This window comes from Macaca thibetana, chromosome 19 (genome assembly GCF_024542745.1).
Source record: "Macaca thibetana thibetana isolate TM-01 chromosome 19, ASM2454274v1, whole genome shotgun sequence".
Taxonomy (NCBI): domain Eukaryota; kingdom Metazoa; phylum Chordata; class Mammalia; order Primates; family Cercopithecidae; genus Macaca; species Macaca thibetana.
The window spans coordinates 28,043,032-28,062,183 of NC_065596.1; the positions used below are offsets into that span (position 1 = coordinate 28,043,032).

Below are 19,152 nucleotides of genomic sequence, written 5' to 3' on the forward strand. Positions count from 1 at the left end.
CTGGAACTCCTGACCTCAGGTGATCCACTCGCCCCGGCCTCTCAAAGTGTTGGGATTACAGGCGTGAGCCACCGTGCCCAGCCCAGTTTCTTCTTTCACTTAATAAAAGAGAGGGTGCATTCCTGGCTAATGAGATAGTTTCTATATGTGGGGGCCTTCCTGCATGTATGTGATTGAGTTTATTGCAGGGAAAGGTAACAGAAAATGGGGTTGTAGAAAGAAAAGAGGTAAGGCTGAGTGTGATGCCTCACATTTGTAATCCCAGTGCTCTGGGAGGCCAAGGCGGGAGGATCACTTGAGGTCAGGAGTTGGAGACCAGCCTGGCCCAAATGGTGAAACCTTGTCTCTATTAAAAATACAAAAATCAGGCCGGGCGCGGTGGCTCAAGCCTGTAATCCCAGCACTTTGGGAGGCCGAGACGGGCGGATCACGAGGTCAGGAGATCGAGACCATCCTGGCTAACACGGTGAAACCCCGTCTCTACTAAAAATACAAGAAAATTAGCCGGGCGAGGTGGCGGGCGCCTGTAGTCCCAGCTACTCGGGAGGCTGAGGCAGGAGAATGGCGTGAACCCGAGGAGGCGGAGCTTGCAGTGAGCCGAGATCGTGCCACTGCACTCCAGCCTGGGGCACAGAGCAAGACTCCGTCTCAAAAAAAAAAAAAAAAAAAAAAAAAAAAAAAAAAAAAAAAAAAAAAAAAAAAAATACAAAAATCAGCCGGGTGTAGTGGTGTGCACCTGTAATCCCAGCTACTCGGGAGGCTGAGGCAGGAGAATGGTTTGAACTTGGGAGGCGGAGGTTGCAGTGAGCTGAAATGACGCCACTGCACTCCGGGAGACATAGCGAGACACCGTCTCAAAAAAAAAAGTGCCGGCCGGGCGCGGTGGCTCAAGCCTGTAATCCCAGCACTTTGGGAGGCCGAGACGGGTGGATCACGAGGTCAGGAGATCGAGACCATCCTGGCTAACACGGTGAAACCCCATCTCTACTAAAAAATACAAAAAACTAGCCGGGCGAGGTGGCGGGCGCCCGTAGTCCCAGCTACTCAGGAGGCTGAGGCAGGAGAATGGCGTAAACCCGGGAGGTGGAGCTTGCAGTGAGCTGAGATCCGGCCACTGCACCCCAGCCTGGGCGACAGAGCAAGACTCAGTCTCAAAAAAAAAAAAAAAAAAAAAAAAAAAAAGTGCCTGGGCCCGGGGCTTGGGTGCACGCGGCTGTGCCTGGGGAGGAGAGGGAGGGGTCGGGGAGGACGTGCCTGCAAGTCTGTACCGCAACGCCTCTACTGGCCTCTAGAGGGCGCAATCTCTAGCGGCTCCGCCCCAAGCGAGGCGGGGCGGAAGCGTGCTGTGCACAGGCGCAGGATGGGTCTTGGGCAGCCCAGAGCTTCCGACTGGCTCCTCTGTGGTGGCGGGGCGGGGTCAGACCGAGATGGCGGTGTGCGCAGGCGCAAGACTGGGGCTCTTGGAACCGGAAGTTAAGGCGTTCGCGGCTTGTAGTAAGTGAGGAGGGCGGGGCGGGTACACCGGGTGGTGGCAGTGGTGGCAGCGATGGCTGCCGGAGTTGGGCCGGTCGGGGGTAATTTGGGGTGCGAGCCCAGGGGCAAGGGAAATCTCGAGATGAGGAGAAATGTAGCAGGCAGCCGAAGGGCCGGCAGACGCGGACGGAGATGGCACCTGAGCGTCTCTGGGAGAACCTGGGCGACAGGCCAGAGAGGGAAAGAAACGGAGGCACGAAAAGAAGCCTCGAGAAACTGAGGGACTGAAAGACGAGGGTGTTGGGAGAGGAGGGAAGCTGAAAACTAGAGAGCGTGGGCGAGAGTTGCAATAGGTTCCAGCCAGAGGCTCAGACCACGAGGCCGAGAGGCGTGGTCGCCCTTAAACTTGGGGAGTGGAGGGGAAAGTCGGAAACTGATCGTGGACGCTAGAAACAGAAAAAAGGGAATTAGATGGAGAAACGATACACTGAATCATGTGGGACACCGAGAGATATGGAAGGGTGGAGACAGTGAAGTAGGGAGAACCCCACAAAAACTGGAGGTAATGGAGAATGATGCTGAGAAATGGAAAAGTGAGGGAGTGGAGCCCGAACCCCTAGATTTGAGTTCCTCATCTGACACTTGGCTACTCACTTAGCCTCTCTATTGCTCAGTAAAATAGGGGGTGATCATAGTGCCTTACAGTCGTGAGAAAAGTGTGTGTGTGTGTATGTACATAGGTGTGGGGTAGGAATAAATCATACAGATAGGAATAGGTCTGTGTGTTAACGTGAGTAAGCAGTAAGCAAGCATGAGCTATTATTAAAGCTTCTGATATTAGGAGATAAAGTATTAAATGGGGAAATAGAGAAGGTGATGGAGAGTGAACACTGGAAGGACACAAGGGAGGAAAAAAAGATTAAAACAACATGAGAAAGAGGGCGCAGTGACTCACGCCTGTCACCCCAGCACTTTGGGAGGCCGTGGTGAGAGGATCGCTCGAGCTTGGGAGGTCAAGGCTGCAGTACACTGTGACTGCGCCACTGCACTCCAGGCTGGGTGAAAGAGTGAAACCCTGTTTCGAAAAAACAAAAATGAAACATTTTAATTTTTTTGAGATGGAGTTTGGAGTTTCACTCTTGTTGCCCAGGCTGGAGTGCAATGGCGTGATCTTAGCTCACCGCAACCCCCGCCTCCTAGGTTCAAGCAAGTCTCCTGCCTCAGCCTCCCAAATAGCTGGGATTGCAGGCATGTGCCACCACGCCCGGCTAATCTTGTATTTTTAGTAGAGATGGGGTTTTTCCGTGTTGGTCAGGCTGATCTCGCACTCCCGACCTCAGGTGATCTGCCTGCCTCGGCCTCCCAAAGTGCTGGGATTACAGGCGTGAGCCACCGTGCCCGGCCTGAAAAAGCTTTTTTTTAAATGAGAAAGATGGAGAAAGTCAAATGGAGAACTGAAGAGAGATGGAGAAAGGAAGAGCTGGATTACACAGAAAATCAGACTATGAAATGACTCAGATAAATGAAGAGAGATGAGACCAGAACAGGACAGGGAAGAGAGATGAGGGTGATGAACAAGACAGACTGAAAAAGAGACAGAGGCCTGAAGATGGAATGGAGAGAGATGGAGGGGACAGAGGGGGAAACAAACCCACTAAAGGCCATGAGCCCAGGGCAAATAGGCCAAGAGACCAAAAGATGGTCAGAGACACAGTTACACAGAAACTAGAAGATGCAGACAACCTAGAAGCTGAAAAAGATAGACACCTTGAGAGGCACGGGATGCTGTCAGTGGGGCTCAGCATGCATAGGCAGTTTGTAGCCTCAGAGGAACACTCTCATATTCTTTTCATTTTTTTGTTTTTTGAGTCGGAGTCTCACTCTGTCGCCCAGGCTGGAATGCAGTGGCGTGATCTCGGCTCACTGCAAGCTCCGCCTCCCGGGTTCATGCCATTCTTCTGCCTCAGCCTCCTGAGTAGCTGGGACTACAGGTGCCCGCCACCACGCCCGGCTAATTTTTTTGTATTTTTAGTAGAGACGGGGTTTCACCATGTTAGCCAGGATGGTCCCGATCTCCTGACCTCATGATCCACCCGCCTCTGCCTCCCAAAGTGCTGGGATTACAGTTGTGAGCCACCGCATCCGGCCGGAACGCTCTCATTTTCGAAGAATCACTGACCCGGAGTCACAGTAACACTCCAAGCCCTCAACTTGCTTCCCTCCTAGAACAGGAAAACACAAGAAGAGGTGGAAGCATTGTTAGCACCATTATGATAGGGAACTGTGGCCTTTTGAGTCTAATTTTGTTTCCAGATTTTGCCCCACTTCCTCTTGCTGTTTTCTGCTTGTTAGTTTTCTGTTTTCTGTTTCTAGTTACTATTTAACTACTTAGCTTCTCTCTACCAAGATTGATGGTTAAATGTTGTAAAGTTTTGAGAGGATATTATCTCTGTTTTATACATGATGAAAACTGCCTGAAGTTAGTTCAGGTTAATTTGCCCAGGGAGCTGGGCACAGTGGCTCACGCCTGTAATCCCAGCACTTTGGGAGGCTGAGGTGGGTGAATCACTTGAGGTCAGGAGTTTGAGACCAGCCTGGCCAAGATGGTGAAACCCTGTCTCTACTAAATACAAAAAATTAGCTGGGCATGGTGGCACACACCTGTAATCCCAGCTACTTGGGAGGCTGAGGCACAAGAACTGCTTGAACCCGGGAGGTGGAGGTTGCAGTGAGCCAAGATCACACCACTGCACTCCAGCCTAGGTGGCAGAGCAAGACTCCATCTCAAAACAAAAACAAAAGACTCTAACTGTAAGCAAAAAGGCATTTTCTTGTGTAGCTGAGAAGTGGGGGGTTGAAGGAAACTAAGCTTCAAGACCTAAATGATGTTGCCAAGCTTCTCTTCCTCTCCCTCTTCCTCTTTCACCCTCTCCCTGTGATGCACCGTGATATCCTTGTGCCTGTATCTAGTTATTTCTCTAGGATAGATTTTTAGGAAAGACTCTGTCATGTTTCAGAGCTACTACAAACAGCTCCAGGCTTATATCAAACTTGCCTGATTATAATGGATAAAATGAGAGCTTTTCTATCCTAGCAACCGAGTGTAAATTCCACAAAAGGGCCCTGATTGGCCCTTCTTCCATCATATGTCCACTTCTCAGACCAATCATTGGTTAGAGGGGGAGTAGAGTACCATGATTGGCCAGGTCTTTGTCACTTGCCTACCCAATAGTGGTTCTTTGACTTAAAGGCCCTTGAACCATGTAGAATCGAGGAAGGGCTGTTCTCCAAAGGAAGATGGATACTATCCTCAGAAAAGAAGTAAGGGGTTGTGCCAGGCAGGCAAAAATAATATATAACACTTGCAAAATTTTGCCTTTTATCTCAATGTTCTGAATCTCACTGGACCCCGGGTGAAGAACCCTTGCCTTATTCTTTTCATTACATCACACCTCTCTCCTGTTACTGCCTTTTGAGACAAGTTTCTGCTGTTGGTTGGCCGTGTGACCTACATCTCTCCTTTAGGTGTCAGGTCAAACATTCCCTCCTCCCAGGATCCTTCCACGATTCCCAAGCATGGGAAGGTGGAGGAAGCTCCTTTGGTGTCCCACAGCTCCCTAGGGTTCTGTTATCACAGTGCCCATCACTGGATTGTCACAGTCTGATGACGTGTGTGTCACATGAGAGATGATGTGATCATGGCCATCTGTGAGGACTCTGGTGGTCGTATTCATTACCTCTTTTTCCTGGTTCAGTGCTTGAGAAAAGGCTGTTAGAAATGTTTCTAAAAATGGGCTGGGCGTGGTGGCTCACAGCAGTAATCCCAACACTTTAGGAGGCTGAGGTGGGGGAATTGCTTGAGCCCAGAAGTTTGATAGCAACCTGGGCAACATGGTGAGACCTCATCTCTACAAACAGTAAAAAATTAGCTGGGAGGCTGAGGCAGGAGGATCGCTTGAGTCCAGGAGGTCGAGGCTGCGGTGAGCCATGATTGCGGCACTGCACTCCAGCCTGGGAAACAGTGAGACCCTGCCTCAAAAAAAAAAAAAAAAAAAAGAAGGCACTGTTCCCAAAAGTGAATGAATGTCTTCTGTTCTCTCTCCTAAGAATCCAGGGCCTGAAAACCCAGAATGAACTTGTGTCCATCCCAGAGATCACTGCAGGTATCATGAGGTACCCTTTGTGTCATCAGCTCAAGCAGTCCCCTGACCACTTTATCATCTGTGGTGGTCCTGTGCCGTGACTAGGAGGAAAAATTAGCTCTTTGAAGATAAAGTAGTTCTCTGTTGCAATTTAAGGCACTGGCCTCTTAAATTGTTGCAGGTTGGGAATGGATGAGAATATTTGTTTTGGGTGATCAGAACTGAGACCCCCATTGTGGATTAGTAACATGCCTCCTCCTAGAACAAGAGAGGGCAGGGATCGCCGAGACCACCACTGGGCTCCCAGCGAGGAAGAGGCCTTGGAGAAATGGGACTGGAATTGTCCAGAGACACGTCGCCTCTTGGAAGATGCCTTTTTCCGTGAGGAGGATTACATCCGTCAGGGTTCTGAGGAATGTCAGAAGTTTTGGACCTTCTTTGAGCGCCTGCAGAGATTCCAGAATCTCAAGACCTCCAGGAAGGAGGAGAAAGATGCTGGACAGCCCAAGCACAGCATCCCAGCGCTGGCCGACCTGCCTCGCGCTTATGACCCACGTTACCGCATCAACCTCTCTGTTCTTGGCCCTGACACACGGGGCTCTCAGGGGCTGGGCAGGCACTTGCCTGCGGAGAGAGTGTCTGAGTTCCGCCGGGCCCTGTTGCACTATCTGGACTTTGGCCAGAAGCAGGCATTTGGGCGTCTGGCCAAGCTGCAGCGTGAGCGGGCAGCCCTCCCCATCGCCCAGTATGGGAACCGCATCCTGCAGACACTGAAGGAGCACCAGGTGGTGGTAGTGGCCGGTGACACCGGCTGTGGCAAGTCCACTCAGGTGCCCCAGTACCTGCTGACTGCTGGCTTCAGTCACGTGGCCTGTACCCAGCCCCGGCGGATCGCCTGCATCTCACTGGCCAAGCGTGTAGGCTTTGAGAGCCTTAGTCAGTATGGCTCACAGGTGAGTGGGACGCACCAGATTTCCGATTTTTCCAGGGCGACCTTGGGGGAATAGGTTGCTTGTCCATATGGCAGTATCAATAAAAATGAAGCACTTGGCCGGGCATGTTGGCTCACGCCTGTAATCCCAGTACTTTGGGAGGCCGAGGCAGGCGGATCATGAGGTCAGGAGATCAAGACCGTCCTGGCTAACATGGTGAAACCCCGTCTCTACTAAAAAATACAAAAAAAGTTAGCCAGGCGTGGTGGCGGGTGCCTGTAGTCCCAGCTACTCGGGAGGCTGAGGCAGGAGAATGGCGTAAACCCGGGAGGCGGAGCTTGCAGTGAGCCGAGATCGCACCATTGCACTCCAGCCTGGGCCACAGAGCGAGACTCCATCTCAAAAAAAAAAATGAAGCACTTACCCTTGGACCCAGTAATGATTCTTCTAGAACTTTATCCACAGATTGGCTTGTCCGTGGTCTATATGACAAAGGAGCTAGCATTACCAGTGTAGCACTTTAATGGCAAAACAATGGGAAACGTCCTAAAGGCTCGTCACTTTTTTTTTGAGACAGAGTCTCGCTCTGTCGCCCAGGCTGGAGTGCAGTGGAACGATCTCAGCTCACTGCAACCTCCTCCTCCCGGGTTTGAGCAGTTTTCCTGCCTCAGCCTCCTGAGTAGCTGGGATTACAGGCACCCACCACCCTACCCAGCTAATTTTTGTAATTTTAGTAGAGACGGGGTTTCGCCATGTTGGTTAGGCTGGTCTCAAACTCCTGACCTCAGGTGATCCACCCACCGCGGCCTCCCAAAGTGTTGGGATCACAGGCATGAGCCACTGCGCCCAGCTGCGAAGATAATTCCTGGCAATCACCGCAATGCAAACTGCCATCTTGGAAGGCCAATAATAGTCCTTCTGTGTCATGGTGGTCATAAGGATGAAATGGGTTGATATACATAAAGCACTTAGAGTGGCACATAATGTCCTGGCACATAGTAGGGACTCAAGAAAAGGTTATTTGTATTATAGTAAACATTATATATACATGGGGTATGGTGCTAGATACTTTCTGTGCATTGTCACATGGCATTCTTGCAGCATCTGGGGGAAAACTATAAGGGATGGCATTGCCTGCCCAAGGTCTGTGGCACTAAGTGGCGGAGGTAGGATTCCAACCCAAGCTGTTGGACTCCAGAGTCTGATGGCTAGGCATGGCATTTGCTTAGATTTTCTTTTTTCTTTCTTTTTTTTTTTTTTTGAGATGCAGTTTCACTCTTGTTGCCCAAGGCTGGAGTGCAATGGTGCGATCTTTGCTCACTGCAACCTCTGCCTCCCGGATTCAAGCGATCCTCCTGCCTCAGCCTCCCAAGTAGCTGGGATTACAGGCATGCGCCACCACGCCCAGCTAATTTTGTTTGTAGTTTTAGTAGAGATGGGGTTTCTCTGTGTTAGTCAGGCTGATCTCGAACTCCTGACCTTAGGTGATCCGCCCGCCTCGGCCTCCCAAAGTGCTGGGATTACAGGCGTGAGCCACTGCACCTGGCCTCCTTAGATTTTCAATTTGGGCAGGGCCAGGGGCTGATACGCAGGCTCAGGGTCCTCTCCTCACCACACCTTTCTTCATCCCACCCCAGGTCGGCTACCAGATCCGCTTTGAGAGCACGCGTTCGGCGGCCACCAAGATTGTGTTCCTGACGGTGGGGCTGCTTCTGCGACAAATCCAGCGGGAGCCCAGCCTGCCCCAGTACGAGGTCCTGATTGTGGATGAAGTCCATGAGCGGCATCTCCACAATGATTTCCTCCTGGGTGTCCTCCGGCGCCTGTTGCCCAAGCGGCCTGACCTCAAGGTCATCCTCATGTCGGCCACCATCAACATCTCGCTCTTCTCCAGCTATTTCAGCAATGCCCCCGTGGTACAGGTGCCCGGGAGGCTGTTCCCCATCACAGTGAGTACTTCCCCCTCCTCCTCCATCCCCAGACCTCTAACCTGGTCTCTGTCCAAACCTGGACATGCCTCTTCTCTCTGCGGCTGTATCTCCCATCTCTTTTATTTAAAGATGTTCTCTTTTTTTAAAGCTACTATTTTCTGAGCATTCATAATGACCTGGTTAGAGTGCTAAGTGCTTATTAGAGTAAAAGTTGTTAGAAGAAGACCCAAAAATGGCTGGGCGCAGTGGCTCATGCCTGTAATCTCAGCACTTTGGGAGGCCAAGGCGGGCGGATAATGAGGTGAGGAGATCGAGACCATCCTGGCTAACACCGTGAAACCCCGTTTCTACTAAAAATACAAAACCAAAATTAGCCAGGCACGGTGGCGGGCGCCTGTAATCCCAGCTACTTGGGAGGCTGAGGCAGGAGAATCGCTTGAACCCAGGGGGCAGAGCTTGCAGTGAGCCGAGATCGCACCACTGCATTCCAGCTTGGATGACACAGCAAGACTCTGTCTCAAAAAACAAAAAGAAAAAAAACAAAACAAAAATGTAAAGTCTCAAATAAGAGAAGTTTATTTCTCTTAGATAACAGTGCGACTGATCCAGACTGGTGGTCAACCCTGTTCCTTGTGGTCATTCAGGGATCCAGGCTCCTCCTTTCCCATTAGTCTACCATCTCACTGGGCAGGATTTCTCAAAGTCAGCAAGATTGACATTTCAGTCAAGGATAATTCCTTGTCGTGGGGGCTGTCCTGTGCATCATAGGATATTTAGCAACATCCCTGGCCCCTACCCACTAGATGCTAGTAGTCTTCTCCTCTGGTTGTGACTATTAAAAATGTCTCCAGATATTGCCACATGTTCCCTGGGGTGCAAAACCACCCCTAATTGAGAAACACTGTCTTAGTGAATTATCCTTGTCTGTGTAGTCAAGACTTACAGGAAGAACTTCATTGTCTCTTGTGATTTCTGGTTCCAAATGCCCATCAATTTGCCTTCTAAGCAGCCTTAAAAAAAGAAAGAATGGGCCGGGCATGGTGGCTCGTGCCTATAATCCCAGCACTTTGGGAGGCTGAGGCAGAAAGATCACGAGGTCAAGAGCTCAAGACCATCGTGGCCAACATGGTGAAATCCTATCTCTACTAAAAATACAAAAATTAGCTGGGCATGGTGGCGTGTGCCTGTAATCCTAGCTACTTGGGAGGCTGAGGCAGGAGAATTGCTTGAGCCTGGAGGCGGAGGTTGCAGTGAGCTGAGATCATGCCACTGCACTCTACCCTGGGAAGAGAGCAAGACCCATCTCAAAAAAAAAAAAAAAAGAAAAGAGAGAGAGAGAGAGTGCCAGCCGGGTGTGGTGGCTCATGCCTATAATCCCAGCTCTTTGGGAGGCCGAGGCAGGTGGATCACCTGAGGTCAGGAGTTCGAGACCAGCCTGGCCAACATGGTAAAACCTTGTCTCTACTAAAAATGCAAAAATTAGCTTCAGTGGTGGTGCACCCCTGTTATCCCAGCTACTCAGGAGGCTGAGGTGGGAGAATTGCTTGAACCTGGGAGGTGGAGGCTGCAGTGAGCCGAGATCATGCCACTGTACTCCAGCTTGGGTGACAGAGCGAGACCCTGTCTCAAAAAAAATAAAAAAAAAAAGAATGAGGCTGCTTCCTGAGAAATGTTTTCTAGGGTTTTGGTTTTTTTTTTTTAGTAGAGACGAGGTGTTGCTATGTTGTCTGCCTGAGATCAAGCAATCCTCCCGTCTTGGCCTCCCAAAGAGCTAGGATTACAGGTGTGAGCCAACTATGCCTGGAAATCAGCCAGCCAACCTGGCTCAGGCTCAGGTCCTCTCCTGGTCATCCAACCAACCTGATTTCTAGGGTTTTCATCCTGGTTCCATCACCTAGAATTTTTTTCTTGTTGAAGCTACTCTAAACACAAGAGAATGCATGCATTGTAAATATATAGCTCAATTAGTTTTCCCCAGTTAAATACATCTTTTTTTTTTTTTTTTTTTTTTTTTTTTTGAGACGGAGTCTTGCTCTTGCGCCTAGTCGCCCAGGCTGGAGGTGGAGTGCAGTGGCCGGATCTCAGCTCACTGCAAGCTCCGCCTCCCGGGTTTACGCCATTCTCCTGCCTCAGCCTCCCGAGTAGCTGGGACTACAGGCGCCCGCCAACCCACCCGGCTAGTTTTTTTGCATTTTTTAGTAGAGACGGGGTTTCACTGTGTTAGCCAGGATGGTCTCGATCTCCTGACCTTGTGATCCGCCCGTCTCGGCCTCCCAAAGTACTGGGATTACAGGCTTGAGCCACCGCACCCGGCCCAGTTAAATACATCTACGTAGCTAGCACCCAGGTTTAGAAAAGTCAGACATTACCAGCACCCCACAAGCCTTGCAGTTGCTTTGTTACTTTGTCTTTTTATTACGTCCTTCAGAAATTATGTAACTGCAGTGTGCTGTCTATCACCTGTTTCTCAATTAGGGGTGGTTTTGCCCCCCAGCGAAGATGTGGCAATATCTGGAGACATTTTTAATAGTCACAACCAGAGGAGAAGACTACTAGCATCTAGTGGGTAGGGGCCAGGGATGCTGCTAAATATCCTACAATGCACAGGACAGCCCCCACAGCAAGGAATTGTCCAGACTGCAATGTCAATCTTGCTGACTTTGAGAAATCCTGCCCAGTGAGATGGTAGACTAATGAGAAAGGAGGAGCCTGGATCCCTGAATGACCACATGGAACAGAGTTGCCCACCAGCCTGTACCTGTTGCACTGTGTCTTCTCCGTCAACTGGGTCTCCCCCGTCAGCCTGCAGCCTCCCCAGCCCATTGCTCTGAGCTGGAGGGACAGGGTGTGCTTCTACCTGGGGCTGTCTCCTCTCAGGTTGTGTACCAGCCACAGGAGGCGGAGCCGACCAAGTCCAAGTCAGAGAAGCTGGACCCACGGCCTTTCCTGAGGGTACTGGAGTCCATTGACCACAAGTACCCACCTGAGGAGCGGGGTGACCTCCTCGTCTTCCTCAGCGGCATGGCGGAGATCAGCACCGTGCTGGAGGCCGTCCAGACCTATGCCAGCCACACCCAGCGCTGGGTGGTGCTGCCCCTGCACAGCGCCCTGTCTGTGGCCGACCAGGACAAGGTATCACAGGAAGCCCAAGTAGGGCAGGCGAGGGGTCTGCATGAGTCAGGGGTGGCTGCACACAGGACTTGTGTAACTCCACAGACGCAGGGCTCGCGGGCTGCACTTGTGCAAAGTCGTAGCCACCTTGTGGCAGAGCCAGGCTGCGAACCCAGGTAGTTTGGCCCTGGAGCCCATGCCCTAAACCAGAGGTCGGCAAACTTTCTAGAAAGGATCAGAGTAGATATTGTCAGAGCTATGGACCATGGGCTGTCTGTCTGTCACAGCTACTCAGCCCCACTGTTGCAGCATGAAAGCAGCCATAAATTGAGTGGGTGAGTCTGTGTTCCAAAACAATTATTATTATTTTTTGAAACAGGGTCTTGCTCTGTTGTCCAGGCTGGAGTGCAGTGGCATAATTGGGGCTCACTGCAGCCTTGACTTCTTGGGCTCAAGTGATCCCCTCTCCTTAGTCCCCCAAGTAGCAACTATAGGTGTGTGTCACTATACTCCGTTAATTTTTTTTTTTTTTTTTTTTTAGACAGAGTCTCACTCTGTCACCCAGGCTGGAGTGCAGTGGCATGATTGTGGCTCATTGCAACCTCCGCCTCCCGGGTTCAAGCGATTCTCCTGCCTCAGCCTCCCGAGTAGCTGGGACTACAGGTGCCCACCACCATGTCCGGCTTATCTTTTGTATGTTGAGTAGAGACAGGGTTTTGCCATGTTGGCCAGGCTGGTCTTGAACTCCTGACCTCAAGTGATCTGCCTGCCTCAGCCTCCCAAAGTGCTGAGATTACAGGTGTGAGCCACCGTGCCTGGCCTTCGTTAATTTTTTTTAAAATTTTAGTAGCAAAGAGGTCTCACTGTGTTGCCCAGGCTGGTTTCAAACTCCTGAGCTCAAGCGATCCTCCCACCTCGGCCCCCAGCAGGGGCAGTGCCAGTTTGTGCTTCAGCAGATCCCTTTGGCTGCCATGTGAGTCCACAGGCCAGAGATCTGAGGGGAAGCTAGAGCAGGATTAGAGTGGGTGAGGAGAGGCCTGGACCAGGGCAGGGGCCGGGCAGTGGGAGGAGGGAAGGATTTCAAGAAAAGTTCAAGATGGCCTGGTGCGGTGGCTCACGCATATAATGCCAGCACAGGAAGCTGAGGCAGGAGGATCACCCGAGCTCAGGAGTTAGAGACCATCCTAGGCAACATAGTGAGACCTTGTCTCTACAAAACAAAAGAAAACTAGCTGGGCATGGTGGCATGTGCCTATAATCCCAGCTACTTAGGAGGCTGATGCGGGAGGATCACATGAGCTCGGGAGGTCAAGGCTGCAGTGAGCTGTGATCATGCCACTGCACTCCAGTGTAGGCCAAAGAGTGAGACCCTGTCTCAAAAAAAAAAAAAGTTCAAGATGTTCAGATCGGGTGGTGGGTGTGGTGGTTCATGCCTGTAATCCCAGCACATTGGGAGGCCTAGGCGGGTGGATCACCTGAGGTCAGGAGTTCAAGACCAGCCTGGCCAACGTGGTGAAACCCCATCTCTCCTTAAAATACAAAAATTAGCCAGGCATGGTGGCACATGCCTGTAATCCCATCTGCTCCAGAGGCTGAGGCAAGAGAATTGCATGAACCCAGGAGGTGGAGTTGCAGTGAGCTGAGATCATGCCACTACACTCCAGCCTGGGTGACAGAGCAAGACTGCCTCCGTCTGAGGATGGGGGGAGCCCAGGATGGCCCAGGTGATGGGGTGGATGGTGAGCTGTCTCCAAGAGGGAGGTTCTGGAGGAGGAAAGGGTTCCAGGGAAGCTGCTGACATGGGGGTGGATGGGAAATTGGACACATAGGTTCGTCGGGGCTGGGTTAGTTCTTGACACCACCCCCTCCCTTTCCCCCAGGTATTTGATGTGGCGCCACCTGGAGTCCGGAAATGCATCCTCTCCACCAACATCGCTGAGACCTCAGTCACCATTGATGGGATCCGCTTTGTAGTAGATTCTGGTAAAGACCACCACAAGCCCCTACCCGCCACCTGCAAGGACTTAGATAGGAGCGTGGGGTCCGGAGGTGTACACGTGTGGCAGGGACGCACCAGCTTGAAGTGGGAGTACAGTTGACTTTCCCATGTCCAAAATGCTTGCGACCAGAAGTGTTTGGAATTTCGGGTTTTTTGGAATTTGGAATATTTGTATCTATTTTATTATTTGAGCATGTCAAATCAAAAACTCTGAAATCCTCCAGTGAGCATTTTATTGGAGGGTCATGTTAGCGCTGAAAACATTTCAGAGTTTTGAGCATTTCAGATTTTGGATTTCCGGAATTGGGATGCTGGAAGATGACATGTGGGGCCGTGGACCAGTGGCAGCATCTTAATTTTTCTCACGCCTCCCAAGCCTGCTTCTGCCCTGGGGCCTCTGCACTTACTGTTCTCTCTGCTGAGAACTGTCTTTCTCCAGGTATTCACACAGCTGAGGCCCTCACCTCATTTCAGGGCCTGCATACAGGTCCCCCCGTCAGAGAGGCCCATCCTGTCCACTCGAAGAGATATCCCCTCCCCCTTCTCCATCCAGTGTTGCTTCTCATATGAGGGGGGTTGGCATTCAATTTGTTTTTGTTTTTTTTTGAGACGGAGTCTCGCTCTGTTGCCAGACCGGAGTGCAGTGATGCGATCTTGGCTCATTGCAATCTCTGCCTCCCAAGTTCAAGCGATTCTCCTGCTTCAGCCTCCCAAGTAGCTGGGTTTACGGACGTGCATCACCACGCCTGGCTAATTTTTGTATTTTTAGTAGAGACAGGGTTTCACCATGTTGGCCAGGCTGGTCTCGATCTCTTGACCTCAAGTGATTTGCCTGCCTCGGCCTCCCAAAGTGCTGGGATTACAGGCGTGAACCACTGCGCCTGGTCCAGCATTCTGTTTTATATGTGCTGCTGTGTTTGTTCACTTTCTGTCTTCCTGACCTGAATGTTCGCTGGAAGGTCAGCATAGCATCGTGTTTGGAGACACTGGAGCCTGCCCGGCCGGGTTCAGTGCTGGGTGAGTGGCTGGGTTCATGTCACTGACACTTCATGCATCGGTTGGCTTATCTGTAAAATGACAGTGACATGCCCTCCCTCAGGTTATGAGGATTAAATGACTTAACACCCTTGGGTGCCTTAGTGCCTGGCACAGAGCCATCACTCAATAAGTGTTAGCAGCTACCTGGTCGTATTGACTCTGGGATGCCATTGATGGTAAAATGGTTCATAATTTCATGTGCCATTAAGACATTTTAGGCCGGGCGCAGTGGCTCACGCCTATAAATCCCAGCACTTTGGGAGGCCGAGGCAGGCAGATCACTTGAGGTTAGGAGTTTGAGACCAACCTGGCCAACATGGTGAAACCCCGTCTCTACTAAAAATACAAAAATTAGCCAGACTTAGTGGTGCATGCTTGTAGTCCCAGCTGCTCAGGAAACTGATGTGGGAGAATCACCTGAGCCCAGGAAGTCGAGGCTGCAGTGAGCCGTGATTGTGCCACTGCACTCAAGCCTGGGCAACAGAGCGAGACCCTGTTTTGAAAAAAAAGAGAGAGAGAGAAATTTAAAAAATAGTGCCTGCCAGGTGCGGTGGCTCATGCCTGTAATCCCAGCACTTTGGGAGGCCGAGGCAGGTGGATCACCTGAAGTCAGGAGTTCGAGCCCAGCCTGGCCAACATGGTGAAACCCGTCTCTACTAAAAATACAAAAATGACCTGGGCGTGGTGGTGGGTTCCTGTAATCCCAGCTACTTGGGAGGCTGAGGCAGGAGAATCACTTGAACTTGGGAGGCGGAGTGAGCGAGATTGCGCCATTGCACTCCAGCTTGGGCAATAAGAGCAAAACTCCGTCTCAAAAAAAAAAAAAAGAAATGTGAAAAAAGGTTGTTCTGCTACTGGAGGAAATACAGTGCTCTGTTCAGTCCTGTGAAACTAGGGCCTTTGTTTAGCTCATTGCTCTTCCCCTAGTGCCTACTGCAGTGCCTGGTACATAGTAGGTGCTTAATAAGTATTGATTGGATAAATGAACCTCTGAAGAAACAAAGGCTTGGGAAAATAAATGAAAAGATGTGTGAGTGAAAGGCTGGGTGCGGTGGCCCATGCCTGTAACCCCATCACTGTGGGAGGCTAAGGGAGGCAGATTGCTTGAGCCCAGGAGTGTGAGATCAGCCTGTGAAACTCCATCTCTACAAAAAATTAGCTGGGCATGGTGGCGTGCCCCTTTAGTCCCAGCTATTCGGGAGGCTGAGCTAGGAGGATCATCACTTGAGCCTGGGAGGTTGAGGCTGCAGTGAGCTGTAATTGAACCACTGCACTCCAGTCTGGGAGACAATGAGATCCTGTCTCAAAAAAAAAAAAAAAAAAAAAAAAAAAAAGATGTGTAAGTGAGGAAATGAAAGAATAAATAAAATGTCAGAGTTGGACTCAGAATAAGCCCTCGGTTATCATTAACAGAATAAAGGAGTGAGGGTGTTGGCGAGTGGCCGGCCGCACGTGGCTGCCACACACAGACTCCCTTTCCTCATTGCTCCCATCCAGGGAAGGTGAAGGAGATGAGCTACGACCCGCAGGCCAAGCTGCAGCGGCTGCAGGAGTTCTGGATCAGTCAGGCCAGTGCAGAGCAGCGGAAGGGCCGGGCAGGCCGCACGGGTCCCGGCGTCTGCTTCCGCCTCTATGCCGAATCGGACTATGATGCCTTCGCCCCCTACCCAGTCCCGGAAATTCGGAGGGTGGCCCTGGACTCGTTGGTGCTGCAGGTGAGGCACGGGCAGAAACGGGACTATATGCTGACTGCTGGCACAGGGAGGAACCTGGGAGGCCTTTTAAATTTTATTTTATTTTATTTTATTTTATTTTGAGATAGGGTCTCGCTCTGTCACTCAGGCTAGAGTGCAGTGGTGTGATCACGGCTCACTGCAGCCTCCATCTTACAGGCTCAAATGATTCTCCTACCTCCACGTCCTAAGTAGCTGGGACCATAGGCACATACCACCATGCCTGGCTAACTTTTAAAATTTTATTTATTTATTTATTTATTTATTTTGGAGACGGAGTGTTCCTCTGTCGCCCAGGCTGGAGTACAGTGGCGCGATCTTGGCTCACTGCAACCTCTGCCTCACAGGTTCAAGTGATTCTTCTGCCTCAGCCTCCCAAGTGGCTGGGACTACAGGCACGCACCACCATGCCCAGCTAATTTTTTTTTTTTTTTTTTTTCAGTAGAGACAGGGTTTCACCGTGTTAGCCAGGATGGTCTCACTCTCCTGACCTCGTGATCCACCTGCCTTGGCCTCCCAAAGTGCTGGGATTCTAGGCGTCAGCCACTGTGCTCAGCCTAACTTTTTAAATTTTTAGTAGAGATCAGGTCTTGCTATGTTGCCCAGGCTGGTCTCATACTCCTGAGCTCAAGTGATCTTCCCACCTTGTCCTTCTAAAGTAGTGGGATTATAGGTGTGAGCCATTGTGCCTGGCCAGCCAGGAAGCATTTACACAGGACCAATTCCAGAGTGTCAGGGCCAGGAAGGATAGGGCTAGCCAAGCCACTGAGGGGAATGTCAAAACCCTTGTTGAGGGGAGAATTGTTCCTTAAATCCACAGGGTCAACTGGGCATGGTGGCTCACACCTGTAATCCCAGCACTTTGGGAGGCCAAGGCAGGTGGATCACTTGATGTCAGGAGTTTGAGACAAGCATGACCAACATGGTGAAACCAGTCTCTACTAAAAATACAAAAAATTAGCCGGGTGTGGTGGTGCGCACCTGTAATCCTGGCTACTTGGGAGGCTGAGGGAGAAGAATTGCTTGAACCCAGAAGGTGGAGGTTGCGGTGAGCTGAGATCGCGCCACTGCACTCCAGCCTGGGTGATAGAACAAGACTCCATCTCAAAAAAAAAAAAAAATTTTTTTATAGGGTCAAAGGAAGAACCAGTGACTCAATCAGAATGCTTTCAGCTGTAACAGGAAACCTAGCAGGAAAGGGCTTTTAAAACCAGGGTTTCTCAATACATTTTATGTCATGATTTGTACCTCGTTTGTTAATTTAGCATAGGTTAGACTGCCATGACAAATACACACGGTCACGAATGGCCAACAGTGGAATGGTGGTTTCCAGCTTGGCAGGCAATTTTCTTTATTCATGGACCCAGGCTCCTTCCCTCTTGTGGCTCTATCATTTCCCCAGGGGCTTTTCCTGCATGTGTGTCCAGCCAGCCAAAGGGTCAAGGGCGTGGGAAGTGAGTACAGGAGGGTTTGTGGGTCGAGCCTGCAAATGGCGCACTTGCCTTGCCCTCACCACTCCCTGTCCATCCTCAGTCTTGTGTCCACGCCCAACCATGAAGGAGGCTGGGAAGTGTAGTCCTTGTGCTCAGGAACGAAAGGAAAAGGAAAGTTGGGAGCAGCTGATGGTGTCTACCACAGGCTCACGTGCAGGTGTAGCACAAACCAGTGGCCTTCCTGCAGGAGGTGCACACTATTTTCTATTCTGTTTGATTTCATATTTTTTAAAAAAAAATACTGGTGCTGCCAGGCACAATTATCGGGAGAACCCGCTCCTGATGTTTAATGTGGGTTCTTTTCTATTTCCTAAGTGTCTCGGTTGGGTTGAGAAGTAAAGGGAAAGAGCACAAGAGGGAGAAATTTAAAGCTGGGTGTCCGGGGGAGACATCACATGTCAGCAGGATCCGTGATGTTCCCTGAGCTGTAAAACCAGCAAGTTTGTATTAGCGATTTTCAAAAGGGGCGGGAGTGCACGAATAGGGTGTGGGTCACAGAGATCACATACTTCACAAGGTAATAAAATATCACAAGGCAAATGGAGGCAGGGTGACATCACAGGACCACAGGATGGGGCAAAATTAAAATTGCTAATGAAGTTTTGGGCACGCATTGTCATTGATAACATCTTATCAGGAAACAGGGTTTGAGAGCAGACAACCTGTCTGACCAAAATTTATTAGGCGGGAATTTTCCTCCACCTAATAAGCCTGGGAGCACTACAGGAAACCGGGGCTTATTTCATCCCTTGGGCTTGACCATAAAAGACTGCACGCCTTAAAAGGAGCCGTCTATAAGCCTACCTTCAGGGCGCATTCTCTTTCTCAGGGATGTTCCTTGCTGAGAAAAAGAATTCAGCAATATTTCTCCTATTTGCTTTTGAAAGAGGAGAAATATAGCTCTGTTCCATCCGGCTCACCTGCGGCCAGTTCAGTTACCTCTCTTGTTCCCTGAACATCGCTGTTATCCTGTTCTTTTTTTAAGATGCCCAGATTTCATATTGTTCAAATACACATGCTCTACAAACAATCTGTGCAGTTGACACAATCATCACAGGATCCTGAGGTGACATTCATCCTCCTCGGCTTACAAAGAAGATGACGGGATTAGGAGAGTAAGTAAAGACAGGCATAGGAAATCACAAGGATATTCATTGGGGAAGTGATAAGTGTCCATTAAATCTTCACAATTTATGTTCAGAGATTACAGTAAAGACAGGCGTAAGAAATTATAAAAGTATTAATTTGGGGAACTAATAAATATCCATGAAACCTTCACAATTTATGTTCTTCTGCCGCG

At 50.3% G+C, this 19,152-nt stretch overlaps 1 protein-coding gene across 1 annotated transcript in view; it reads left to right on the plus strand.

Annotated features, from left to right (window-relative positions):
- The first annotated feature begins 1,411 nt into the window (after window positions 1-1,411).
- DHX34 (DExH-box helicase 34) overlaps window positions 1,412-19,152 on the plus strand; it is a 37,100-nt gene continuing 19,359 nt past the window's right edge. The window contains exons 1-6 of the mRNA XM_050772063.1: window positions 1,412-1,494; window positions 5,581-6,568; window positions 8,185-8,496; window positions 11,356-11,610; window positions 13,470-13,572; window positions 16,124-16,341. Of these exons, the coding sequence (XP_050628020.1) occupies window positions 5,864-6,568; window positions 8,185-8,496; window positions 11,356-11,610; window positions 13,470-13,572; window positions 16,124-16,341 (1,593 nt within the window). The 5' untranslated portion in view covers window positions 1,412-1,494; window positions 5,581-5,863. The remainder of the gene's footprint in view (window positions 1,495-5,580; window positions 6,569-8,184; window positions 8,497-11,355; window positions 11,611-13,469; window positions 13,573-16,123; window positions 16,342-19,152) is intronic.